At 36.8% G+C, this 21,023-nt stretch overlaps 1 protein-coding gene across 1 annotated transcript in view; it reads right to left on the minus strand.

Moving 5' to 3' along the window:
* The window catches only part of PPM1E (protein phosphatase, Mg2+/Mn2+ dependent 1E), a 213,025-nt gene extending 192,824 nt beyond the window's left edge, over positions 1 to 20,201 (minus strand). Inside the window, exon 1 of the mRNA XM_012767712.3 lies at positions 19,595 to 20,201. Coding sequence (XP_012623166.1) covers positions 19,595 to 20,061 — 467 coding nt within the window. The 5' untranslated portion in view covers positions 20,062 to 20,201. The remainder of the gene's footprint in view (positions 1 to 19,594) is intronic.
* Positions 20,202 to 21,023: the final 822 nt, after the last annotated feature.

The following is a 21,023-nucleotide window of genomic DNA, read 5'->3' on the forward strand; positions in this document are numbered from 1 at the left end:
TATGCAAATTTATCTAGCTTTTTTTATTTCATAAAAATCCATTAAGTGTTCTAATAGCTTCTGAAAAGAAAATTAAAATTACTGGACTTTCATTTAGGTCAATCAGTGCTAAAGATATGAATATTTTCCCTGCCCCCTTTTTTGAAAACTACAAATGACCATCTATAATCACAAACATCAAAAATCGCATGCTAAAACCACCTTTGAAACTCAACTAATTTTAAGTAAATAAACTTTGACATTACTAAATATAATCAATAAAAGCAAGAATAGCATTAAAAATAATTCAAACAAGGTATTGTTCATATATAGGCTGAATTTGTTTAAAATATTTACTTGGAAACATCTGACATCTAATTGCTGGAAAATGTTCCTGGTAATGATTACAACAAAGTCAAATGAATTGCTAATTAAAAATATAACGACATTTTAGAAGAGTGGTGTAGAGTGGCAACTCTGAAGCTAGATGGTAGCAGCTCATACCCTAGCCACTTACCAAGAGTGTAAACTTAGACAAATCTTTTACTTTGTACTTCAGTTTCCTTACCTATAATATAAAGATAACAGTGCCTATCTCTCATTTGGTTGCTATGAGGATTACATGAATTAATGTATGCAAACTACTTGTACCAGTGCTCTATATTACAAGCATTATTTAAGCATTTATTTATGACTATTTTAAAGACAGATTAAGTTTATAAAACTATAATATCACATTAGAAATAAAAGATCTAGATGAAGATTTATATTAGACTTGCTTGCTACAGCTTATCCTAGTTCTTATCAATTCAATAATGTATAAGCCAAAATAACTAGCATTCTTATTTTTTTTTTACTCACCACTATACTAATGAGGACAAGATAAGTGGCACTCTATGAACAATTTCATATTTTTAAAAAATCACAGATAAAGCATCCACAGACAAGTAAATCTAGAATACAATTTATTACAGAAAAATATATTGTTAAATATTATCTAAACCACAATATTTCTGACAATACTATAGTCACAAACTATATTATAGAGAACATGCCCTAAAAGGCAATCTTAGCAATATAAGGATGTGCATATTTCTGACAATACTATATTAGTCATAAAGTATATTATAGAGAATCATGCCCTAAATGGCAATCTATGCATATAGCAATATAGAATGTGTAGATACTATGTTCAATACATCTTTTCTTAGCCTTTAATTATAAAACCATGGTGATTTACTGCAAATACATTCATAGAAAATGGTCATCAATATTCAAAATTATTTACATACAACTATGCTTAAGATTGAACGTTGTAAAATACCGAACACTGGTCTTCACTGACTTATAGAAAATTTTGCATTGAAAATATCTTGTTTGTTTTCTTCTTATATATCTACTATGTACTAAATGTTTATTATTTTTAACATTACACATATCTGTAATTCATTTAAATGCAACTTTTATTTGGATTCCTACATTCTCCCTAATGCAGTGGTTCTTAAACTTCAGTATGTATCATAATTACCTAGAGTTTTTATTTAAAACATATTCCTGGAACCTATGGAAATGCTCATTCACTGGATATGGGCAGGAGCACAGGAATTTGCATTTTTGACAAAACACTCCAAATTATTCTGATGCAAGTAATTCATGTCCAACACTTAAAAAACACTGTTCTAATAATTTAGTTTATGATATACATGCTATGCTTTAATTCATTAAATATTAAGTCAATGCCTTATAAGTATAAGGCTTAGTGCTATGGATCAAACATGAATTCTGCTTCAAGGAAGGTTTAGTTTAATAGAGGAGATGAGACAGCATATAAATAACATAACAAAAAGGAATTATTATATATCTTTTAAAAATATGAAGACAAAATACTGGAGTAGTTCAGGGGAGAGAATGATACCACAGCTGACCTCAGCAAAATTCTTCTAGTAGGAGACAGCATTTAAAATGAATGTTGAAGCCTGTCTCTTTAAATTATAAAGGCAGAAAAAAATAAACTAATAAATAATTCTCTCATTGAATGATAAATGTGACAATTAACATCATCCCTTCAAACTCAGAAAAATTATTCCCTACCTCCTAAATTTTTTATGTTGATTTATTATCTGGGCCATGGTCTTGTGTTGTCCTGTATATCCATCAGCAGCGTGGTGTGTTTCTATCTCTTCAGACATGCCCTTGAAAGCATCTGTTTTAGTACTTTTAGTACATTTATCCTCTGAAAGATAAGGTCACACAGTGGATACTGATACAGAGAAACATACTTATCCTTTCACAAATCTTTAGGAAGTAAATAGGATTTAAGCATAGTTGAAATGGAAACACTTTAGGCAGTCTTCAAGTTCTAAAATCTCCACACAGCTTGGCATCAGGTAGCATGATGAGAGAAATGATCAGGAAAAAAAAAGAGAAAGAGAAAGATTTTACAATTTAGAAGCTATTGTTCTAAAAGCCAAATAAAACAAATTAGAGGGCAAAAGTAGAGCATAAGACTCTGTTTCCTGATTATGTGGCATTTTGTTTAACATGAGTGGCTTTTCTATGACTTTTAGTTTTTAAAATTCCAATATCTTTCCAGCAAACTCAAGAGTCTACAGAACCCATTATTAACTGAATGAATGAATGAATGAATGAATTCCAAGTCATTTATCTTGTATTTCTCGCAGGTTTATCATTCTTTATTAAGAGAAATAAAAGTTAGCCAGACAAGCCCCAAATGGGCTCTGCTTTCTTATCTCCAAGCCATTGCACATGGTAATCTCTCTGCTAGAATGCTTTTCAGCTCCCTCCTCCACTTGGCTAACTCCTACTTAGTCTTCTAAACTTAATTTAAGCATCCCCTTCCAGAATCCAATGGCCTACTTTGGCATACCCACCTCAGTGTCCCCATAAAATCTTCTGCATTGCAGTGTCTTAACTCTTATCAGTATACTGTATAAAGGCAACAAGATAATAACCTTGGGAGTCAGACATATCTGCGTTCAAAGTTTGGTTCTACCACTTACTGTGTGACATTAGACAAGTTACCTAATGTCTCTAAGAATTAATTTTCTCATATGAAAAAAAGAATAACAGCATGTAAGGTGCTTAGCATATCACTGCACACATAAGAGAATAATAACTTTTATTATACTCACATTGTATTGTACTTGCTGGTTAACTTTTCTGACTTTTCCTCTAAATCGTACATTTCTTGAGGAAAGGCACATGCTTATTTCTGGATAAGCAGCAAGCATTTAGCACAGTGTTTGGCACATGGTAGGTACTTAATGTGTTTTTTTTGATGAATAAATATTATGCCCATTATAGTAAAATTAATTTGCCACTTGAAATACTTTCTGTAATAAGGTGGAAAACAAGTGAATAAGTAAAATTTAAAAAAAAACTCACTGATGTCAGTTGTTTAAAAATAAGGATACTATCTTTAATCATTTTTAAGAAATTACTTTTAATTATACTTATTACGAAATATCAAATGACTCAATATCTTCCTTGAACATAGCTGATCATATATGCCTAAGGAACTGCATACCTATACCTTTTCCATGGTCTATATTACCACAAGAATTATCACGCCACACATAAGACTATGTTTCTCTGACAATCACTTAGAAAAGTTACAGTAAAATAAAAAGCCTTTTAAAACTAAAGAAATCCTCAATATAGAAAGCTTAATTAATTACAATCTTTATAGTCCTTGGGGAGATGAGAAGAAATTCAGTTTTGTAGTTTGTTAATTTTGACCTATATAAGAATCTACTAATTATTCAACATAATATTTAATGAACTTTTAAAAAAAATTTATTTTGAAGAAAGTAGTTTGATTAAATAATGGACTTTTCTATTGTGATTTTCTATTGTGATGTTTAATTAGCTGGTTTGAATAACTTTAAGGTATAATTTTTGCTATTCATTTGTAAGGTCTCGTTCTGAGAATAGCTTTTATTTTATATTTGATCTTCAATATATTTTAATTAATTAATTAAACGTAGAGATGAGGTCTCACTATGTTGGTCAGGCTGGAGTGTAGTGGCTATTTATAGGCATGATCACAGCACACTGCAACCTCACACTCCTGGGCCCAAACAATCTTCCTACCTCAGCCTCCCAAGTAGTTGGGATCACAGGCGTGTGCCACCACACCCAGCTCAATTATATTTTCATCTTCAACATATTTTTACAGACCTGCACTAAAGCTAATATCACTTGTCCTATTTCCTCCTCTTTTCCTTGACAGTCAAGGATAGTTTTACCTTAATATTATACTTAAATATAAACTGGATATTTTAATATGTAAAATGGAATTCTGGTTCTACAGGACAAGTTTTACTTGGAGCCATTTTTAAATTGATTATGCAAAGGAATGATGTTATAATGATGATTCTAAAACTATGTTACAGCATACAGATCCAATGATCAGGGTTATATTCCATAACACTTTCAGAATACAAGTGCTCAATGCTTTACGTTAATTTATAATCCACTGCTTACCAATAACCAGGGTTTATTGGCTTCTGAAAGATCACATACTGAATATATAACATTAATATAGATTGCAAACTAAACAAAATTTTTCTTTTTTCCTTAACTTAAAAAAAGGATTTCTTTTCAAAAGAGACACTTGTTGAGTAGATGGCTATTATCTCTATGAACAGTATAGAAAATAGGTCCCTTTGGCTACTTCAGTAATTAATATTGAACCTGAAAATTTTAAATAAATTGCAAGATTAGGCTGGGCGCGGTGGCTCACGCCTGTAATCCTAGCACTCTGGGAGGCCGAGGCCGGCGGATTGCTCGAGGTTGGGAGTTCGAAACCATCCTGAGCAAGACCCCGTCTCTACTAAAAATAGAAAGAAATTAATTGACCAACTAAAAAATATATATATACAAAAAATTAGCCGGGCATGGTGGCGCATGCCTGTAGTCCCAGCTACTTGGGAGGCTGAGGCAGGAGGATCGCTTGAGCCCAGGAGTTTGAGGTTGCTGTGAGCTAGGCTGATGCCACGGCACTCACTCTAGCCAGGGCAACAAAAGTGAGACTCTGTCTCAAAAAAAAAAAAAAAAAAAAAAAAATTGCAAGATTAGTCAAATAGGGAAAAAATATCCTCAGGCATTTTAGTAAATGAAAAATGATGTTTTAAAAAAATGTTTGCCGTTGTTATGAAGCATACAGTTAAGTTTATAACTATTTTCTTCAGTTTATTGTTTAAAGAATTTCTGGATTTTAAATTGTTTTTAATAATTGTTAACTTTTCTTTTTGTTCATTAGAGGCAAGAGTTTAGGGAAATATTTGGTGCAAAACCCTTAGACTATTCTTTATCTATAGGTATTACCTGAGCAAGATAGATTTTTTGGGTGGAAAATAAAATAAAAACCCAAACACCCTTCCCTCTCAAAGGGAGGTTAGTTATAGTTATCCAGGAAAGTAGATGCTCCATGCAGAAGAAACAGAATCTACAAAGGCAGAAAGGCTGGAAATAACATGATATTTTTAGAGAATCACAGTGAGTTCAATAATGCTGGAAAATCCAGTGAAGCAAGATTAGAAGGGAAAGAGACTAGTGGCAGGGAAATTAGACAGGAGACTACTAATCAAGGCAAAAAGCCTGAACTAAGCAAAATGGCAGTGGTCAAAATTCAATTTCTACATTTACACATTCACTGAGATTTTTCCCTATAGGAAATATGTTTGTAATGTAGCATGAGAATCATAAAATGAACATCAGAACTATAACCTCTCAAGTCAAACGGCCTAGGTTAATGTCCTAGCGATAACACTGATGGTGAAAACATGTTCTTTAAACTATCCGCCTCAGCTTTCTCTCATCTGCAAAATGGATTAATAAAACCTTTATCACATACTTTCTGTTATGATTAAGAGTTAATATAAAATAGTGCCTAAACAAGCTCTTAACAAATATAGTACATAGCAGCAACAGAAACAGGAACAGCTTATTACTCTTATTGGTACCATAATTATTGTTTCTGGTACAGACACTTCTTTGCAGGTTTATACTGTTAACTAAGTCTTACAGAAAGACTTTTTTTTATATTTTAATTTATATTTTTTTATATATATTAATTTGTATTTATCAATCCAAGATTAGAGAATACTTTGGGCAAAGGGTTTTTTTTTAATGCAAAATTGGTTTTATCTGTCTTAAAATACTGAAAATTGATGCATAGTCAACTTCCATGTGACCCTGAAAAGTTTAAAATATTGTTTCTCTGATTATATATAAATAGATTGTGAATAAGCCAAGTATCTTTCTACAAAATGAAACTATAAGCTTCCTTAAACCAAGACTACAATAAACTAATAAATATTCAGAGTTGCCAGAAATTAAATACCAAAACCTCAGACATCATTCCTATTGCAAAATCAATGATATCTTGATTTAATGACTGTCACCTCTCATATTTATATAACATGTTTTAATAAAGAATATGATTATTGCCTAAGAATATATATCATATACCTTCACACATTTAAAAAAATACTACTCTCTCTCTAAGAGAATTACTTTTTTTTTTTTTTTTTTTTTTCTTTAGAGTCTCACTCTGTTGCCCGTGCTAGAATGCTGTGGCATCAGCCTGACTTACAGCAACCTCAAACTCCTGGGGTCAAGCGATCCTCCGGCCTCAGCCTTCCAAGTAGCTGGGACTAGAGGCATGCATCACCATGCCTGGCTAATTTTTTCTTTTATTTTTATATATATATACACACACACACACACACACATATTTATTTTAGTTGTCCAGCTAATTTCTATTTTTTTTTTAGTAGAGACAGTGTCTCGCTCTTGCTCAGGCTGTTTTCGAACTCCTGACCTTGAGCTATCCACCCACCTATGCCTCTGCCTCCCAGAGGGCTAGGATTACAGGTGTGAGCTACCGCACCTGGCCCGACTGTAATGTTTCTAAGGAATCAAGTCACCAGGAAAAAAATTATCTTTTGATTTTTCTAACCAACAGGCTAGTCTTTTGGTTCTTTTTCTTTGTTGACTTAAACTAAGATAGGAAGTAATGAACTGGTCTTTCTCAGAACTATACACCAGAAGGTAAAGTCTTAAGTGAAATTATACATGAGGAATTAAGAATATTCTTAATCTTTTAACTAGCTCATTACTCTCCATATAGTATCATTGTTCTTCAAACTTGTCATTGTTCACAATATTCTCAAAAGAATTTACAAAAGAATACTTCTTTCTTTTTTTTTTTTTTTTTTGAGACAGAGTCTGGCTTTGTTGCCCAGGCTAGAGTGAGTGCCATGGCATCAGCCTAACTCACAGCAACCTCAAACTCCTGGGCTCAAGCAATCCTGCTGCCTCAGCCTCCCAAGTAAGCTGGGACTACAGGCATATGCCACCATGCCCGGCTAATTTTTTCTATATGTATTAGTTGGCCAATTAATTTCTATTTATAGTAGAGACGGGGTCTCACTCTTGCTCAGGCTGGTTTTGAACTCCTGACCTTGAGCAATCTGCCCGCCTCAGCCTCCCAGAGTGCTAGGATTACAGGCGTGAGCCACTGCGCCCAGCCCAAAAGAATGCTTTTAATCCATGAAAAATGTTCATTACAACGTTGTGGAATATTAATCAGTAATGAGAATTGCAAACATTTCTATAGCTAGTTGAAAATGTTAACAAAAACAAAACAAACACACCAATAAAAACATAAAATAGGAAGTCGAACTTCAAGTGGAGATGGAGGAATTGAATATTCTATTCTTTCATTTCCTTTATCCTTTACCTTTCAGAGAGCACAGAAGGAAAATATTAAAAAAGAGAAGGAAGGGGATGAAAACAGGCCTATAAAAACCTAGAAAGAAAAGAGTCTGGTAGACTAAGCAGAGAAAAAGTCAAAGATTTATTATTTATTCAACAAACATTTACTGAGTGTTTACTATGTGTCAGGAACCATACTAGGTACTGGATATACAAAGGTGAACAAAACCTTTTATCTCTTGCCTTTGGACTGGGAAAGAGACATTAAACATCACATAAATATATATAAATTGTGATAAGTGGATATACAGAAAAAGTAAAGGATGCTATCAAAACTGAAATACAGGACTTTAGACCAAAAGGAAGGAAACACTTCTATGAGAAAACACTTCTATTTTATTTAAGACAAAAATAATGATTGAATTGGACAGTTGGAGAAAAGAGGAAAACAAATGTGCAGAGATCCTGAGGTAGGAACCAGCATGGCAGGTTCTGGGAACTAAATCAATACCACTGTGATTGGAGCATAGTAATTTATCAAGTAATTGATCAAGGTGAGACCAGATAAGGTGGCCAGGGGCAAGATTAGGTGGGACCTTGTAGGTCTCATCAAGCATGGTAGATTATACCCTAACTATAATTTGAAGACATTATGGGTTTTAAGCAGAAAAGAAACATGATCTACTTACAATTTTGAAGAGCACTCTGATTGCAGTACACAAAATTGTTTGAAGGGAGGGAAATGTGGAATGAGAAATACCAGTTAAGAGTATTGCTCTATCAAAGCTAAGAGGTGATGGTAACTTGTACCAGCTTGATGGGAACGAAAAGAAAGCAACAGAGTATTTTGTTTTCATTAGAAGTGAAATTAAAAGACCTCTAAACAAAATAACTAAAATGCTCTACCATCTTGCTTCTCTATTGTGGTGTGAAGAATTTCTAAAATGCCCCCCATAAAGATGTCCACTGTAATGACTAAAACCTGTGAATACTGAGACATCACTCCTGTGATTGTGTTATGTCACAAATTGATCTTAAGACAGGCAGATTATGTGTGCCTGATCTAATCACATGAGCCCTGAAAAGCGGAGAGCTTTCTCTGGCTGGCAGCAGCAGCCTGAGAGATTTGAAGCATGAGAAGGATTCCATGTATCACTGCTGGTCTGAAGATAAAGGGAGCCATGTGAGAAGGTGAGTGGCCTCTAGGCGTGATAAGGAGACCCTGGCTGACAGCCAGTAAGGAAACAGTTGACCTCAGACCTATAGGAAGGAACTAGATTCTATTAGCAATCAGAATGAGCATGGAAGTAGATTCTTCTCCTGAATCTTATGGCTGATACCTTGACTTTGGCCTTGTGAGACTTTAACCAGAGCACTGAGTTAAACCTGCCTGGACTTCTGACCTACAAAACTGTAAGATAACAAATGGGTATTGTTTTAAGCCACTATGTTTTGTTACGTAGCAATAGAAAACTATAATATATTCATGTGCAACTACATAAATGAAATGAGGTGAAATTAACAATTCAGTAATTTAAATCAGATTATTCTCTAGTTATAGAAAGAAATCTGGGGAAAATAAATTCATCTTGCTATTCTTCCAAAGGCTAAATAAAGATGTATTTGGGGATTGAAGTGAGAACACTTTTGTGATATTATGATAGGTTTTGATCCATAGGTCCTGGCTCATAATTCACATAGTCTTCTGTAATATAATGTTGGGACACTTTAGGGCTCAGGAAACAGAACCTCTGTCTTTGACCTTCTCCTGCCCTCCTTCCACCTGTGCAAGGCAAGACTCTGAGTGTGGGTCATAAGACCCTCATTCCAGAGAGGGTCCTGCCCCACACTATAGAACAAAGAATCCTGCGCAGAGAGGCCAAAACAATCTGGATAGACCTTGCCAGGTTTAGATCATACCCTCTCTGTCCAAACACATGGCTACATGGTTGTCAATCATGCTGATCCAATAAAGTACTCATAAAAGGCTCCAGAGAAGAGCTCCAAGATAGCTGAACATATGGAAATTCCTGGAAGGTGGCACACCCAGGGAGGGCATGGAAGCGCCATGACCCTTTCCCCATACCTGGCCCCTACGCATCTCTTCTCCATATCTTTCATAATATCCTTTGTAACAAGCAGTAAACATAAGTGTTTCTCTGAGTTCTGTGAGCCACTCTAGCAAATTAATCAAACCCAACAAGGGAGTGGCCAAGGGAATCCCAACTTGAAGCTGGTGGATAGGTCAGAAGTTCTGGAGGCCCAGACTCACAACTGGTCTCTGCAGTGGGAAGGGGCCAGTTTTGGGGACTGGGATCTCAACCTGTGAGATCTGATGCTATCTTGGGTAGATGGTGTCAGAACTGAGTTGGAGGACACCCCTTTGGTGTCCACTGCAGAACTGACTGCTTGTTTGGTGGTGGAGAGAAAACCTACTCCTAACCCATCACATTTGATCATAGAAGTCTTCTGTGATGACTGTGTGTTATGAGAGTAGAGGAAAAAGAGTTTTTTTCCAAAACACTTGTTAAATATAATTTTAAAACTGTCAGATCTGTATTATAGAATTAAAGTTTGTGTTGTTGTAGGGTTTATTTTTATTTTTTTCAGCATCTGGTTTTTTTAAATATTAAATCTAAACCTGAACTGTTTTTTATGATAGCCACTAGTCCCATATGCTATTAAATATTTGAAATGTGATATTCTAAATATGCTGTAAGTGTAAAATATACACAGGATTTTAAAAATTTGGTATTAAAAAGGTAAACTATATCATTAATAATATTTTAATATGGATTACATGATGAAATTGTAATATTTTGGATATACTAAGTTGAATAAAATAAGTTATGAACACTAAATTCACCTATTTCTTTTTACTTTAAAGTATGGTTAATAGAAATTTTTAAACTATATATGTAGGACAAAGGTTATGTAGCTTTTTAGGCAGTGTCCTTTTCCAAAATGTCCTAGATCAATATCATAGTCAGCTATAAGTATCCTCTTTCCCACATAGTTCAGTGGCAGTAATGGCACACAGCTATGTAAAAATATAAGATTTGTGATATGGCAGTTCAAACAGTAGCAAGAATATATAGAAATCAGACCTTTCATACAGTGCTGTTGGACAAAGCAATTAGGCAATATCTAACAAAAATGCACATAATATCTGATAATTATACTTCTAGATATAAACCCAAGAAACCTATGAACATGCACAAGGAAACATGTTCAAATTGTAGCATTATTTGTAGGGCAGAGGCTACCAGCTATCCATCAAGGTTTTGTACTCTTTTTCCACAGCATAGAATTGTTTCTTGGAATTAACTGCCAAGCCAGTGACACATTTCCTAACCCTCTTTGTTGGGAAATGTAGGTGGCTGCCATATGACTTGAATTCTAGCCCATGGAAAGCGAACAGAAGTGAAATATGCCACTTCTAAGGACTGGCCCTTACAAACCTCCAACACCATTCTACACTGTATTCTTATAAACATAAAAATATGGATAGATGTTGCTGCCTAGAGCAACCTTGGAAACCATGAAAATGACAGAGCCTCTATCAGCCTGGGTCCCTTAATGACTCCTTAAAATACAGCTCCTTCTTCTCCACTGAAGGGACTCTATGTGAGCAAAAGTTTACGTTTGTAAACTAACGTAATATTTAGCCTTGAGATTTCAGGACTAAGCCATAACTTAATGTACCTGTAATATCCAAAAATTAGAAACAACTTACATGTCCATCAACAGGAGATTGGATAAATAATAGTACAATCTTACAATGGAATATGCAGTAGCTAAAATGAAAGAAATAGATCTACATGTATCAACATAAGTCTTAAACAATTTAGTCTTGAAATAGCTAGTTAACAAAATTAAAAACTCCACCATATATTGACCACACAAATTCATGTGTAGTAAAAATATCAAAACACAGACCAGAAGGATATATATTCCCAGAATTCTCAGATTACCTCTGGGAAGAAAGAAAAGGGAATGGGTTTAGAGAAGGGGATTACGAGGAAGTCTTCAATTCCATATGAAATGTTTTATTTCCTTAAAAGAATCTGAAACAATTATAATTTGTTGAAACTAGATATTTTATTCTCTACTATTTTCTAAATGTTGAAATTATTTCATAATACCAACACTCTTTTTCTTATATAAATACCTGCTTAGAGGATAAACTATTAAAACTTTGCTAGAGGACATTTTAAACTATAATACCAAAGCCTTAAATATCTTTTAATAAACATTTTATTTTATTGAGACAAAGTCTCACTCTGTTGCCCAGGCTAGAGTGCCATGACGTCAGCCTAGTTCACAGCAACCTCAAAATCCTGGACTCAAGTGGTCATCCTGCCTCAGCCTCCCAAGTAGCTAGGACTACAGGCACACAACCACCATGTCTGGCCTTAAATATCTTTTAATATAGCAATCCCAACATTAGAAATATATCCTAAGAAAATCAGAGACTTACTCAAAAATTGACCATCACAAGACTCTCAGAGTAACCAAAAATTGGTAATATATGAAATATCCAATAGACTTGTGATTAAATTACTGAGCACTCACTAAATAATAATTACAGAGAACATAATGGGAGATGAAGTGAGATGTTGGAATTTAGATGAAACAATATTGATAATTGCTGAGGCTGAGTGATAAGTATACGATTTTATTTTTTATATACTATTAAAACTTCCTAAGTTTTTTAAAAACAAGTTAAAATAGTAAGAACAATTATCTTTTTTTTTTTTTGAAACAGGGTCTCATTCTGTCACATGGGCTAAAGTGCAATGGTGTGATCATAGCTCACTGAGCCTCGAACTCCCAGGCTCAAGCAATCCTCCTACCTCAACCCCTCTCAAGTAGCTGGGACCACAGGCATGTGCCACCACACGTGGCTAATTTTTCTTTTTTTTTTTTTTTATAGAGACAGGGGTCTCCCCCTTTGTTGTCCAGGGTAGTCTCAAACTCCTGGCCTCAAGTGATCCTCTGCCTCGGGCTCCCAAAGTGCTAGGATTACAGGTGTGAGCCACCACACCTGGCTTTTTTTTTTTTTAATCTCTTAGCTCATTCATCAGATCAACCAATATTTATTGTGTGTTACATATGTGCCTAGCACTGTAAGACCTACGGATGTGATGGCAAATGAGTAGCTAGTAATGTAATGCAACTGCCTCCAAACATTTGTTCAATCACTCTTTCAAAAAAATTAAGCACCATGAACCCCCCAATGTATGTATACTTATTATACACATATACATACACACATACCATTTTCACTAATATTTTAGTATTTCTCTCTAGGCCGACCTTAACTCCTAGGCTCAAGGGATCCTCCTGCCTCACTCAGCTTTCCGAGGAGCTGGGACACACTACCACTGCACCCAGCTAATATTTCAGTATTTCTTTAGGCAGTATTTCCTTATTTCATATATACCTATATTTCACATAATCTACTTAATAATTCTATTTTTGCTGATTTCTCAAATATTGGTTATATCATCTTATAAAAAAATCTAAGGTAACGAAGAGAACTTCAGGCTCTTAACTTTAGTTGTTTCTTATGCTTGTATTATCAATATTATGTCTAACCCATGATTTCTTTGCAGAAATTTTTAAAAGCCAATTGTCCATTTTGTGAGGGTTAATTTTGTTAAAACTAGGAAATGTAACTCATAAATTCATTTAATCAGGCATAGGTAAACTGTAATACTTTGTAATGTCCTAAAAATTAGAGGAAAGATGCCACTGTCATCCCCACTCTGAGCTGTGGAAATTGTACTCCCTCAAGATACCTCATCTACTATATTTGATGTGCAATCAGTTGTCACAAACAACAAGTGGCCAATCTCAATAAATATATAAAATATTAATAGCACTTAATTTCATATTTTGTATAGAAAAAGATTTTAGTTTTTTCTTCCTTTGCCCCAATGAATTATTTTAGGTGCACCTCACTTTGAAGACCATTGGTCTAGTGAAGTAGTTCTAAATACTTGTTGATAAAAAATAATGAATTTAGAAAGTACTTACAAGAAGAATAGCATTGGGTATTACATAAAGGCACATGGAATGGACTCCTAACTCACTGAGCATGGGAATAGTGAATAAAGGCATCCTAAAGGAAGCAGTGTTAAACAGAGAGCTGACGAATGGATATGAGATTGGATAGAGTGGAGTTGAGAGTGGGTGCCAGGGGAATATATTACAAGCAGAGGGAATAGTATACTATGTGCAAAGGTGCAAAAGTGAGAGCAAGCACAACATAAGGTAATATATTAATAATGTAATAGAGCTGCAGTGTACTTTCTAGATGTATGGAGGTGGGATGAAGTGGGTAGTTATTCTAGAAATGAGGCTGATGAAGATTAAAAGGCCTTTCCTTTGGATTTTATCTAGAGGGCAAAGGAGAGATAGATGATAAAGGGTATGTAGTAAAGAATTTGGTCTTGTCCAAAGAGAAGTCTGGACCAAAGGGTAACCTCTAATCCTCCTCAGAATTTCTGAGTAACAGGAGTATTTTTGTTATTCACTGTGGGCCCTTTGGAGCACATGGTATCAGCCTGACCTCTGGGGAGGAAGGATTGGAAACCGAGTTCAACCATGGGGACAATCAATCATAAGACTCAATTAAAACTCTAGACACTGAACTTCTTGAGTAGGTAATACGTGGCGTATTGCCATACATTCATGCTAGGAAGGTAATGCAACCATGAGGACAATAGGACCTTCACACCTGCAACCCTCCTAGAATGCACCCTATGCATCTCTTCCTTTGGCTGGTTGTAACATATAGTGTGTCTCTGTAATGAATCACATCTGTGAGCATAATAGCTTTCCGCGAGTTCTATGAGTCCTTATAGTGAATTATCAAATTTAAGGGTGGTTTTGAGAAACCTCCAAACTTGCAGTTGACGTCAGAGGTGAGGGTGATCTTGTGTAGACTATTTCTTCTAACTTTGTATTTGGACCCTAACTCCTTACAATTGGAGTAAGAAGTCTTGAGCAGACTTGGCAGTGTGGAGGACTATGCCTTTAACCTCACAGTTTGGCTAATTCCAGGTAAAGGGTAAAAAGGTTTAAGCAGTGTGACAATTAGACAATCTACATAATCTAGATTCTAAAAGAATCACTTTTGCCACATGGGGGAAAATATATTGCAAAAAGGTTAAGACTGGCAAGAGATGGTAATGATGATGGGAATGGAGAGAGACATATTTATGAGATATTTACAAGGGAGAATTAAGACTTGAATGAATGTAAGGGAGGAAAGGAGAAGTCAGGGAGTATCAGGTTTTGTTTGTTTTAGGGGAGGAAAAGGGAGCTGGAGGATTGAATTCAGTTTTGGACAGTTTAATTTGAGGAGCCTTTTAGACACCCAGGTGGAGCTATTCCATTACCAGTGAAAGCAGAGACGGAGATAGAGTTGGGAGCCTTTAGCATAACTATAATACTGAAATCATGTGAGAGACTGATATGACTAGGGACAAATAAGTCAACCAGACTAGAGAAGAAGGTCAAGGACAGAACACCAATATTAAAGGGATGGGCCGAATATTAAAAGCTCACAGAGAATAAGTGTGGCAGCCTGAGAGTTAGGAAAAAAACCTGGAAAGTATGATTAACACTGAATGGTATTTGTTTTCTTCTTTTTTCTTATATGAATTTTCTCCACTTCTTACAGTGAACATTACTTTTTAATAAGAAAAAATATGTAATTAAAAAATGGATATAACTTGCATCCATGTATTTTTCCATTTATATATGTAAATGAGACAAAGTTGAATGATTTTCTGACCTATCTCACAGTCATTAATGACTCACTCAATTCTATATAACTGAATTAGTAGTGTCTATAACTAACGATTTTCTTTTTCAAGCCATTTTTAAAGTGCCCACCCTCATTACTACTGCAAACCATCTGGAACCACTTAACTTTGCCAGGCTGCTGGGATATCTGTCTCCCACTTGGGAAGTTCAACAAACACTAAACGAATAACCGAGGAAACAACTGTTCTGAAAATGTGATGACATATAGCTCTAGTAAAGACTTCAGAGTATTTATTTCTTTTGGAATAAAACAAATAGATTTATCCCTAGTGTTGTATAGAGAAATTAAATACATAGTACTGACCTATATAACCTTCAAAAGTAGCCCCATAATCAGTTATATCTGCTGTAAGATTATAAATTTGCAAATTATTTCAAAGTTACAAAATATCTCACCTCCACTTTTTTGAAGAATCTCTCATTAACCTCAGAGATCCTAAGATTATGTCATTAGAAATTACTTTAATCTCTTGAAGGACATTTAAATTTAGAGAAAGGAATAAAACATAGGTCATTTTTATGCAAGCAGCTTAAGGTTCCAAATCACTGGAATTTTTTGTTGACAAGTAACAGAATAATTTTGCTAAAGTTCTAAAGTATTACATGAATTTATTATTGATTCTTGAGATTTCATAAATTGAAACAAATTTGATTAAATGGTCCCTTAAGAAAGCATTTATAATCCACAACAGAGGTCTTTCTCATCCAAGGGTTTTTTGGCCATTTTTGAATTATTATTATTATTTTTTTTTTTTTTTTTAGACAGAGTCTCACTTTGTTGCCCAGGCTAGAGTGAGTGCTGTGGTGTCAGCCTAGCTCACAGCAACCTCAAACTCCTGGGCTCAAGCAATCCTCCTGCCTCAGCCTCCCGAGTAGCTGGGACTACAGGCGTGCGCCACCATGCCCGGCTAATTTTTTGTATATATTTTTAATTGGCCAATTAATTTCTTTCCATTTATAGTAAAGACGGGGTCTCGCTCTTGCTCAGGCTGGTTTTAAACTCCTGACCTCGAGCAATCCGCCTGCCTCAGCCTCCCAGAGTGCTAGGATTACAGGCGTGAGCCACCACGCCCGGCCTAAATTATTTTTTTTAATGTTAAATATTATTCTTATCTAGTAGAGGAATACCTAAGTATAATTTTCCCATTTTTGAAGCTTAAAGACAAAAACTTAACCCTAAACAGTGTTGCTCAGAAAATGTTTAAGTTGCTAATTATAACTATATTTTGTTCATTTAAACCTGGATCTTATCTAAGTAACTGTTTAAGTTAGTCCTAGCTGAGTTTACCAAAATGAAAAATGATATATGTCTGTTCTTATTCTAAAACCTGAGTGAAGCAAAATAGAGAAAAATAATGTCACTATATTACTTTCTTAAAAAGTAAAATTTCACCCCGTGTATACATAAATCAGTATTAAGCACCTTTCTTTTTTCGTCAGAGAACCTCAATCTGTTTAACAGCTATATATTGTACATTTCTGAAATACTGACAGAAAAAACACACTAGAGACTTATGAAACAAGTATTAAATGCAGTGGTATTTTCTTCTTACACTGGTCCCAACTATCAGATTGGTCAATATACACTTCAGCTAACTTCATTTAGAAATGTTAGCACCATTTGACAGGCACGACACTGTTAAGAATTCCCAAATAAACACAGTTAGTAGACAAATGAGAAAATATTTAGAAAAAAAATCTTTACTTTCTTCAAATAAGCAATTCCAACATATTCATAATCAGATTATTTAAAAGTATTTCCAAGGAAACTTGAGAAACCAACATTTTAAATATATCAGTGAGAGTTTTGAGGTTCAGAGATTATACTGAAAATGTTGGAATAATCTGTACATAATTTGTCAGTTCTGAATCTGGATCTATAGTTTTCTCATCTGTAAAATGAAGTGCTTGGGAAGGAAAAATGATCTATTCCTACAGAGTCTTCCAGTATTGATTCTTGTGACTTAAGTCATATGCTTTTCTTTTATGAATAAAATAAAAACTAAAAGCATTATTATAGTTTTTAAAACTGTTGAGGATCTTGAAGATACTTTACATAAACAAGCCAGCCATTTTACATTGGAATAAAAATTCATTAATAGATTCTGTACAAAACACTGTATAAACAATGAAATCTCTGACTTAAGGGAAATTATTTTCCAACCTTAATTTTGCTAGTTTTATTTCAAATCCAAACTTCTGTTCTCAACTACATGGCCATTTTATCATTTTAATCCTTTTCCTAGTTTATATTTGTATGGCAATTAATCTTGCTTCCCTTCCATATGAAAAAACACACATCTTCTTACCATCATATTTATATAGGTTTCAATAAAAACAAATAAAAAACCTTCTTGAATGGCAAATGTTCAGGGTTGAATTAAGCTAATGATCTTTTTCTGGACATTCTCTACTATTTGAATTATTTCTTTAATTCAGTAACAGCATTGGTAAAGGTAAGAATTAACTGTCAAAATAGCTCTAGTCTAATGCTGAGATAAATTCCTTCACTTTGGTAAACATTTCCATTTTATTTTAAGCAGAAAGCTTTATCTGTGTTTAAATTGTGTAAAAAAAAGACATTTCATAAGTCTTTTTCTATTATAGTTTACAAAGACTAGAAATACTTTAAAATGGTAATACTGTTTATTTCTGGGTGGTGGTATTACATACTATTTTATTTTTTACATGTCTCCAAAAGCATTATTATTTGGTAATCAAACATTATTTTTACATTAAATTTTATGTAGCTTATAGTGTGAGACATCAACATAGTTTACTTCTACAGGAGATTTGTTAAATGCTTTTTCCCTATTGATAAGAGGCTGGTTTAACAGGAGAATGATTTGATCACGTGTCTCTAGGTTGGATAAAGACAAAACAGCTTTATTTACCAGGCCCTTCTTTCATTTAGGCTTTTGAGAAAATCCAAGAAGTGAGTTTGAACTTAATTATAGTGAATCATGCAGTAGTAAACTTTTTGGATGGCCAGAGTAACACCTTTCATTACAACTAACAGCTGAATGGTAAAAAGACTGCCAGGTTTACCAATGTTTTCAGAGACTTGTTAGTATTCTCCTCTGTCATTATTTCAGAACAATTCCATTTAAAAAGAAATGCAACTGTAAACCGTTTCTATTTCAGGCCCATAAAAACCAGAACTGGGCTGAAAGGCAAAGCCTTGACCTTTCTATTTTAGACTTGCATCTGTGTAGCTAAGCCATCTGCTTTCTCCCCACCCCATCTACTTAATGGACTGAAAATACTGCACCTAATTGCAATTTTATCGAAACGGCCTGGCTTCCACTTTAACGAATTATGACTCTCTTTCACCTGAAGGCTCGCTTGCACAATTTTGCTTACCCTTCCCTCTCAATTCCTTTCCACCTCTTTTAATTATGAGTTGTCAAATGCCTTTAAGATACTAGGCTCCCGTGTATTAAGTCACCTACAGAGCTCTTCACTTTCAACATTGAGCACCTAACGGAAAATCTACTCCAATATCTCCTACATTTGGATATTATCATTGTTGCAGTTACGCAGGAGGCGCCTCGCAGCTCAGCCCAGAAAGGAGTCGCATCTCTCCGCCACCAAACAACAAGGGACCCCGCCTGGGAAAAGACAGCCTAGGGTGGGAGGAAACCTCCGGGAGGAAGAAGGGAGCTGAGAAGAGGGAGCTCAAGACTAGGAGGAAGGACCTATCAAGGCAAGAAGAGGAGAGGGTGTGTGAAGTGGAGCAAGAAGCAGGCGGCCGAGGTGAAGGGGGATGAAGCGGCCGGGGCCCGGCAGGAGGGCGCGAGGGGCCCGGAGAGCGGCTCCAGGGCCGGGCGGGAGGCGCGGGGGCCGAGGCGGGCGTGGGCAGCTCGCAGCCGACCGCCCGAGTCCGAGCAGGGGGGCGCTTTCAGCGGCGGCAGGCGCGGATGCGGGGGAAAGGAGCAGAAAAGAGAGCAGTTTAAGGGGCCGAGGGAGCCGCGTCCGAGGCCGGCGCGGCGGGGACAGTGGGCCCACCCCCAGCCAAGCCCCGCTACTTAACTATTTGTAGAGCTGCTGCAGGCAAAGGTCCAGGCTCTCGCCCTCCACCTCCTCGCGGATGATGCGCTCCGACAGCGGCCGCGGTAGTGGGGGCAACGGCGGCAGCTGGGGCTGCGGCGGGGGCGGCACGGCCGAGTGCCCCGGGGCTACTGCCGCTGCCGCCTCCTGCTCCTCGCCCTCTACTGCCACCGCTTCCTCTTCTTCCACTGCCTCCTCCTCAGGCTCCGGGTCTTGCTCCCTCTCCTCTGTTGCGGCTACCGTGGCCGCCGCCTCCTCGGGTTCCTCAACTGAAGCCTCGGCCGCCTCAGCTGCTACCAGTTCAGGCTCGGGCTCGGGCTCGGGCTCGGGCTCCGACTCGAGGTCGGGTTCCGGCTCCGGCTCACCGCCGCCGCACGGTCCTCGAAACTCGCCCAGGAATAGCTCCAGGAAGCGCCGGTAAGTTTTCTCCTCAGGGATGCAGCCTGCCATCGCTGCTCATGCCCGGGGGCCGACCAGGAAGGGGGTGGGGTGGAAGCCCAGGAAGGGGAGGGGGCTGCTTTTGAGTCTCGGGCTCCCGCAAGGGCCGTTAACAGCCGCACCGGCACGAGCTATCAGCACTAGGTTGCCTGGAGAGGGCTCCCGCAGGCGTGCGCGCCGCCGAGCGCGGACGTGCGCGGCCCGGGGGCGGAGCGCGCCGTCCCTCTCAGGTCTGGAGGGAAAGTTGGCGGCGGGCGCGCGCGCAGGGTCCAGTGGCGGCCCACCCTCTATCCTTACGAGAGCTCAGCCCACGCTGCCTAGAGACTGTCACCATGGCAACCAGTTCTAATTAAGAATTTCAGAGTCCCTCCCCGTCGAGTCCGTGGAGTCGAAAGGACACTCGACTCGCCCGCTCTCCAACTCTGAATGTCTTTATTGGATGTGGATGAATTCCCTAGCCTCACGCGGTTAAGGTGAACTAAGACATCTACAAGTCTAGCTGTTGGTTCCCACTTGGTTTGCATTTATGTACTTCAGTTTCCTTATCTGTTCCTGCCTTGCCTTGTGATATCTTTTAAAAGATACCACACTCTGAGCACTTTTTTGTTGATAACACCCACTAAATAAAGTTCGGGGAAGGAGGGGGACTCAAGCACCTACCAAGTGATAGGCTCCGTTGCATAGGTTCTCTCACTTGATTCTATGAAGAAAATGATGTTATCTTCATTTCCCAAAAAGAAGAAATTGAAAATTATGATAGTAATTTACTTGCTTCAGGGTCTCAAACTTCTAGTGACAGTGTTGGAATTAGAACCCAGGTCGTTAGTCTCCAAGGCCTTCTAGATCATTTTTCCTTAACTCTTCCCTGTCTCTGAAGATCAACGGTATATAATGCCTTATTTCTGTAGGGCTTTATAGTTTACAAGTTGTTTTCATCCTTTAATCCTTACCACTGCCCCTTGAAGTACAGGACA

Source organism: Microcebus murinus, chromosome 18 (assembly GCF_040939455.1).
Source record: "Microcebus murinus isolate Inina chromosome 18, M.murinus_Inina_mat1.0, whole genome shotgun sequence".
NCBI lineage: Eukaryota > Metazoa > Chordata > Mammalia > Primates > Cheirogaleidae > Microcebus > Microcebus murinus.